At 64.4% G+C, this 6,930-nt stretch overlaps 1 protein-coding gene across 2 annotated transcripts; it reads right to left on the bottom strand.

Annotated features, from left to right (window-relative positions):
* Positions 1 to 842: 842 nt before the first annotated feature.
* Positions 843 to 6,157, bottom strand: SCN4B (sodium voltage-gated channel beta subunit 4). 2 transcript variants are annotated; one of them, XM_048513479.1, is made up of 6 exons: positions 5,302 to 5,733; positions 4,301 to 4,479; positions 3,849 to 3,887; positions 3,656 to 3,747; positions 3,374 to 3,503; positions 843 to 3,077 (listed from the first exon to the last, which is right to left on the bottom strand). In XM_048513479.1, the coding sequence occupies exons 1-6, from the start codon at positions 5,476 to 5,478 to the stop codon at positions 2,984 to 2,986; spliced, it is 711 nt and encodes a 236-aa protein (XP_048369436.1). In that variant the 5' UTR covers positions 5,479 to 5,733; the 3' UTR covers positions 843 to 2,983. The 2 variants fall into 2 exon arrangements, with proteins under 2 accessions (XP_048369436.1, XP_048369437.1); XM_048513480.1 differs by lacking the exon at positions 5,302 to 5,733 and adding an exon at positions 5,925 to 6,157 and having other exon boundaries at positions 3,656 to 3,887.
* Between the last annotated feature and the right edge of the window lie 773 nt (positions 6,158 to 6,930).

Genomic DNA, 6,930 nt, shown 5'->3' with positions numbered 1-6,930 from the left:
CACTCTCCAGGGTCTCTGGCTGCTCTAACGGGAGCCATGCCCGGGGGTTGAATCTGGGCCCTGCTGCACCCGAGCAGACATCCTTCTCTGCTCACCACCTACATTTTATTCCCATGGGCATAAAAAGGGGAAAGGCACTACAAAGCCTTCCTGCTTTGAACCAACACTGGCTGCAGCTGGCAGGAGGCCTTTGGGTGTGCCTGAGTCCGTCTCCACCATAGATCTGCTCAGGCAGGCAGGAGGCTCTTGAACAGGCCTGCCCCTGCTGGCTGGGTGGCAGAGGAGGCAGCCAGTGGGCAGGAGGAGCCTTCTGCGTGCGTGCGTGCGTGCGTGCGTGCGTGGGCCAGGGAGGGGCAGGCAGCCCATTTCCATGCAGCTGCTGGGGAGAACTTGCTTACTGTGGGGCCCAGGCCCTTGCAGAGAGCTAGTTGGAGGCTCTGTTTGGGTGGAATAAGGGCATGGAGAGGTTTCCAGGAGCTAGGGTCTTGCAAGGGAGGCCGTTCCCAAGGATTGCTTCCCAAGGGGACCAACGCTTGGCCCTGCTTCCCATTGGAGGTGAAAGGAGGGGGAGAGGGGGTTGCTCAGCCCATGGAGTTAGGGAACCCTGCCAGGCGGAGCTGCCCCTTTCCCACCCCTCACAGAGGATGGTTAGGGCAAAGCACTCCCCATGACATTCCCCGACTGGGAGGACCCTGCTCCGGGAAACCAAGGGGTCCAGGCACTCTCTCCCAGCCTGGCTACTGACCAGCGCGTGCGTTCGGAGCCCTCTTGCCAAGCTTGTGAGGAAGAGCAACCCGCGGGGCCCAGGAGGCTGACAGTTGACCAGACGCAGGAGAAAAATCTGTCTGTCTTGTTTATTTCCTTTATTTCCAGCCTCATCGAGGCAGCTTACATGGTTTGAAACTATGCACTCCAATAGCATGAGAGGTATCTGGTTAACCAAGCAACAGGCCAGGATTACAAAAACTAGAAACAAAATGAACTGGCAAAGGAGCGCAAGAAGACCATCCATTGCTGCTAAAATGCAGTGCCCCCCCCGCCCCCGCCCCAATAGAGCCCTTGGCAATCATCAGTAGCGGGGCCTCCTCACACTCCCTGTGAGGTAGGTCAGGATTACAACCCCCAGTTTGCAGTTGGGGAGACTGAGGCACGCACAGGGGAAGGGTTTGCCTTTTTGAAAGCTACGCGGGCGACATCTTCCCTTCTCCTGAGAAGACAGGTGGGGGCGGCAGCAGAATCCTGCCCTGAGAAATCGATTGCTTTTCCTACTGCCGACCCCCAACAGGTGGAGCAGCCAGCAGGTCAGGTAAACAGGCAGACGCAAGGTCTGCCCTTCAGCACTTAAATGCACAGGGAAGGAGGGGGTGGGGTGGGGTGGGGTGGGGGTGGGGGGTGAAACTCTTGCCAGGAATCTCACAGGAGTCAAACGGGGCCTCCCCATTTGACTCCTGGAGCTGGGAGACGTCCAGAATTCCACCTAAGCGCTCCGTCCCAACAGGACTGAGGAGCACGGAAAAACAATGTCTGGTGGACTTGGGTTTTTTGAGTGGGATTAGCAAAGGATCGGGTTTCTTTTTTAAAAAAAATCTAGCCCTCATGGTTAAAAAGCTGAGAATGCACTGGCCCGATATGCCACCTTGAGCCAGAACTCCAGGAGGAGGGCCCGGGCCAGCCTCTCTGTCTCGTGCCAAATTCTGGACTCCTCCAACTTACAGTCTTTCCTCATTCCTGATCTTCAAAAACAGAACACAAAATCCTAATTCTGGAAATGCCCCCGCAGGACACTCAGATGGGCTCAGCATGCAAGCATGACAAATGCACCTGTGCTGCCAGGTGTCTCATTCGGGCCCCATCAGGGCTGGTAGCTAAAGGGAGGGGCTCTGAGGCCTCCAGGCCCCCACATGCCATGCTCACGGGCAGCCCCGCACGGCAGGATAGGCAGGCAAGAAGGGGGCTATGGCCATGGCCTTGTACCTGCAGGAGGCCAGGCCAGCTCAGGGCTGGGACCTCACAAAGGCTGCTGGCCGGCCTCTCCTGCCAGCCCAGCCCAGCCCAGCCCAGCCCAGGCAGAAGCAAGTCAGGATGGTCGAGTCCTGGCCCCTCCACAAGCAGGGAGGGAGCCCAGGAAGAACACATGCAGGAGTTGGAATGGGGGTGCAGCTGGGCAGCCTGGCAGCAGGGACGTGCCAAGCCACGAGTGTGGCTTTCTGGTTGAGGCCGTGGCATGGCCCCAAGGCCCCAAGGCCAGCGCTGCAGGCGGGGCAGGGGGCAAACTCCTGAGAAGGACCGTTCCCTCCGCTGGCTGCCAGAGGCCTCAGTTCCCCTCCCCAGCCAAGCCCTCCAAGGCCGCCCCCACCACCCAGTCATGGAACTCAAGGCTCCCAGGCCCAGCACCGGCCTTATGGGAAGCAGGGAGGGAGGGAGGGGGCTCTTTCATACCAGGATGCAGGCCACAAAGTCAAGTCTGGCAACTGTGCCTGGAGAAAGGCCACCAGGCCCACACCCAGGCAGGACCCCCTGTCTGCCCCTCCTTCCCACCCCCCTTCTGCCTGGCCCTCCCTTTCTCCAGAGAGAGGCTTTATCTGTTGAGGCCCGTTGGCTGAGAGTGGTGCTTGAAAGGAGTCCCTGGCACAGAACTCCCAGCCCACCTACCTGCCCACAGCCGGCTGTGGGTGTCCCCCCCCCCAAGCCTGGCACCACTGTGGCTCAGGACCTGCCTGAGCACGCATCCCCTTCTGCCTCCTGGACCCCGATGGGGCCAGGCCCATGCCTCTTCCCTGCCACCCCCAGGCAGTGGGCATCTCCGCGCCCGCCAGCCCAGCCAAGGTGTGCAGGTATCTCTGCAAAGCAGCATTGGTTGCAGGCAGCGGTGTTATATAGTCGTGTCTCAAGCATCAAACTGTGGGTTTGCATAGGCCTCTCCTCTTCTTCTCGGCTGGGCCTGGATCCCGGAGCCTCCCGGGACAGCCTTCCCACAGCCGCTTCAGGCCTTGGGAGCAGATTTCTGGTCTGCTTTGGAACCGGCCAGCCCATTTTCAGTGTTGTCATTTCCTGAGGAGCTCACAAGACACTCGTTGCTGTGGACAGAGGAGCAGAGAAGAGGCTGGCTGGCCACGGCCATAGGCCACAGGCCACACCTTCTCCCACAAGACTGGCCGAGCAGCCTCCCTCGCCCCTGCCCTGGCAAAGAAGTTTCATGTGCTGAAGCCACCCAGAGGGTGTCATGGCTGTCTCTGATGAACCCAACCAGCCCTCTGCCCTGCTCCACTTTGGGAAGGCCTAGCAGCACCTCCCTCCCAGTGGCCACCTGTGCTGCTCAGGGGCAGGTTGGGGCGGCAGGAGAGAGCTCTCTCGGCCAGGGACGCCCACTCACGTCTTCTCCTTCCTCTTCTTGAGAGCGAACAGGATGAGTTTCTTGGCCACCAGGATGAGGACCAGGAGCCCAATGACACCGCCCACCACGGCTGCGATGATCTTGGTCAGCGTCTTGTCCACCTTCTCCACTGCAGAGGAGGTGGGGGGATAACAGCAGTGAAGGTCAGGCAGAAGGTGCCAGGAGGACTGGACACCCAGAAACCTCAGGTCAGCCAGGCCCAAGGGAGCTTCTGGGCTGGGCACAAGGCCCCTCCCCCCACCCCCCACCCCCAGTACTCACACTCCACTACCACGGCCAGGGTGATGGTGGCGTTGTGCTCGGCCCCCTTCTCCTTGGGGTTCTTGACGAAGCAGGTGTATTTCCCTGAGTCACTGAAATCCACAGACAGCAAGATGATGGACAGGTTGTACTCCCGGTCTTTGTGGAGGATGTCCTCCGGCAGCTGCACGCGCGGGTTGCAGAGCTTACACACCGGCCGGGAGTTCCTGTTGCGCACCGTCCCCGTGTACAGCTGTGGAGAGGGGGAGGGAGAGCCGTCAGGGAAGGTCAGGGCTCCAAAGGACTTCCCTGGTGGGCGGGCGGGAGGGAGGGAGGGAGGGAAGCCAAGGAACACACAGTTAGGAGGCCCGCCCGGGGCACGCGCCTGGGCCTTCACTGCAGCTGCTGCCGGCCCATCCCCCGGGACAGGCCCCCGTTTCCCCAAAAGCCGCCGCCGGGCTCCGAACCAGCCTCGCCTCTCCTCCGAGGCAAAAGCGGGGTAGGGGACAGCAGACCCGCTTCCTTCGTCGCCTGGGCCTGGGGCGCTAGGAATGGCCCTCCGGCGCCCGCCGGCCGTCTCTTTTTCGGAGGGGCGGCAGCTGCCTCCCTCCCCCAGGCCCTAGTCCCGGCGGCCTCTGCCTCGAGGCGAGGGAGGGGGCCGCGCACCTGGTCCGACTCGAACCACTGGGCCGACTGGAACCACCAGGAGAACTGGGCGTTCTCGAAGCCGATGCAGGCCGTGAAGTGGCAGGGCAGCAGCACGTCGGAGCCATTCTGCGTGAAGATGGTGGCCGCCTTGCCCACCGACACCTCCAAGGCCAGCGGCGCCCAGCACAGGCCCAGCCCTGAGCGGGAGAGAAGAGGCGTCCGGTGACCCCCAGCACCAGCACCAGCCGCGGCCGGGGAGCGCCCGGAGCCAACCAGGCCGGCCAGCCCCACGCCGAAAGGGTTGCAGGGCAGCTTCCGCTCCGGCCAAGGCAGGGCGCCCCCTTCGCTGCCCGGAGGTCCGTCTGCCAGGGTGCTGTGCCTGGGGCCGCCTAAGCGCGGCTGGCTGGGCCCAGGCAGCCAGATCCCCCCCTCCCGACCCCCCCGCCTCACCCCCACCCACCCCCAGTCCAGGAGCTGCACGCCTCATGAACCCAAGTACGCAGGTGGCTCCCCCCCCCTTTCCTTCCAAGAAGGAGCTGCTGCTGCAGCTGAGCCCTCTCCGGGGGGCGGGGGGGCTCGGATCTGGGCCCGCCCCGCCCAGAACTGCACGCAGCAGTCGCCAGAGCCCTCTGGGGCCGGCGGGGGGGGGAACTGTGCCAAGCTGGGCCAGGACGGATCCTCCCAAAGCGGGACAGTCACCTGGAGTGGCCCCTTCCTTTGCTTCCCCTCCACCCCCAGCGCCCCCCACCCCGCGAGTCCGACCAGGGGTAGCAAGGGGGACTCTCCCCACACGTTCCACGACGGCTCTTCTCGGCTTCACCCGCCTCGCGGTCTTGGAAGGAGAAAGCGAAACGCGAAGGACCACAAAGATCCCTTGGGGCGCGCTGGAAACCGGAGAGCCTCGGCGGGACAGAAGCGGGCAGGCGCCGGACCCTCCTCCCCCTCCCCTCCCCTCCCCCTCGGCTAACCTCCCCCCCTTAACCCCCTTCGCAGAGGGAGAGGGAGCCACCGCCGGGCACCTGCTTCGGCCTCGCCTGGCGCCTTCCTTCCTTCAGCAGGTTCTCACTCAGAGGCAGGACAGGTGAAGCTCCCCTCTGCCGAGCCAGGATCCCCCGGGCCCGAGAGGCCGGCCTCTCCCTCCCGCTCGGACTGGCAGCGGCCTCGCCGGCTACTCTGAACACCGCAGATGCCGGCATGGAGACGCGACCGGGGTCCCTTCTCTGTGGGAAGAACCGCTGCTCTCAGAGGGTTTCTGGGACCTCCCGGGGAGGCCGGGAGAGAGCAGCGGGCGGTCTTCCCAGGGGCCGGGTGAGGAGAGGGACCCCCGAGTCGCAGCAAGGCAGGCCCCGGGGCCGGGCTGGGCACGCCTCTCTGGCGGAGCCGGCGCAGCAGTCGTTCCCGAAGCCTCCTCCAGTCCAGCGGCGCTGCCTCTCGGGGGCTGTCTGCCCCAGCCTCCCACCCCGCTAGCAGCAGGGACAGCGAGCATGTGCAGAGTTTCTCCTCGGCCCACCTCTCAGGCGCTGCGGCTGGCCCGTCAGAAGTCTCCAGGGCCGCCTCTGCGCCTGGCCCTGCCCGAGTCGCCCGCGCAGCCGCCGCCCGCAGCGAGACTTACCCGACCGGCTCCCCCTGGCCCCCCACTTACCCAGCAAGGCCGCCCCGAGCCAGCCTCCGGCCATGGCCGCCCTGGATCCCGGCCCCCGCCGCAGTGCTGGCAGCCGGCTGCCCGGTCGCGCTCCTGCTCCGCCGCCACCGCTCAAGTAGCCGCGCCGCGCCGCGCTGCCCGGCCCGCCCCCTGCAGTAGCCCCCACCGGCCCGGGGGCGGAGACAAGCGAGCCGGCCCGGCAGCGACCCAGCGAGGCGGCCAGGGGGCTGGCTGTCCCGGCCCGGCCCTGCAGAGTCAGGCGCGCCTTGCCCGCCCCATCCACCCCGCCCCCCCGCACACACACACGCCGCCGCCGCCTCTTTCCCCCCCCGCCCCGCGCCAGTGCGCTCCGCCGCCTGGCCGGGCAGGGGCAGGGCAGCAGGCCTTCGCGCCCAGGCAGGCCGACGCCTCCCGGGCCCTCCTGGTCGCAGCAGCAGCATCGCCTCGCAGCCTCGTCCCTCCGGGCGATCGGCAAAGGGCCCGCGCCACGGACAAAGTCTTTCGTGCGCCGCCTGGAGTCCTTGCGAGGCCCTCTCGCGCCCGGAGGCGACTCTCGTCCGCTGAACAAGACTCAGCGGATTTCAGTGGACTTCTTTATTATTATGAAACAGCATCAGCCCCCCACCCCCACCCCTCCATAGGCCACTTTTCAAAAGGTGCCTTTTTCAAAAGGTGCCTATAGCAATGAACAGCATTGCTATAGGAATACTCCGCGAACAAGGGCAAGTCAGTCCGGTTGTCCTGAGGGCAGCTAATATAGTCACAGAAGTCCTGCTTGAGCAACCGGGTTCACTCTCTCTGACGGACCGTGACTCTCCGCGTAGAGGCGGGAGCTTAGGCCCTGTCCCCCCCTCCCCCCCCCACAACTTGAGAAAAGAACCCCAAAATTTAGACACAAACGGAGACCCTCGGCCTGAAATTATTCTGGTTGGATCTGAGGGCAACCTGTAAATATGGCTCACAAACAGTTTGGCCAACTTCTGTGCCAAGGGGAGTTGTTCCAAAG

The sequence above is a fragment of the Sphaerodactylus townsendi genome, linkage group LG12, assembly GCF_021028975.2.
Source record: "Sphaerodactylus townsendi isolate TG3544 linkage group LG12, MPM_Stown_v2.3, whole genome shotgun sequence".
Classification (NCBI taxonomy): domain Eukaryota; kingdom Metazoa; phylum Chordata; class Lepidosauria; order Squamata; family Sphaerodactylidae; genus Sphaerodactylus; species Sphaerodactylus townsendi.
The sequence above is the reverse complement of the archived record's forward strand: the minus strand, read 5'-3'. Positions and strand labels throughout refer to the sequence as shown.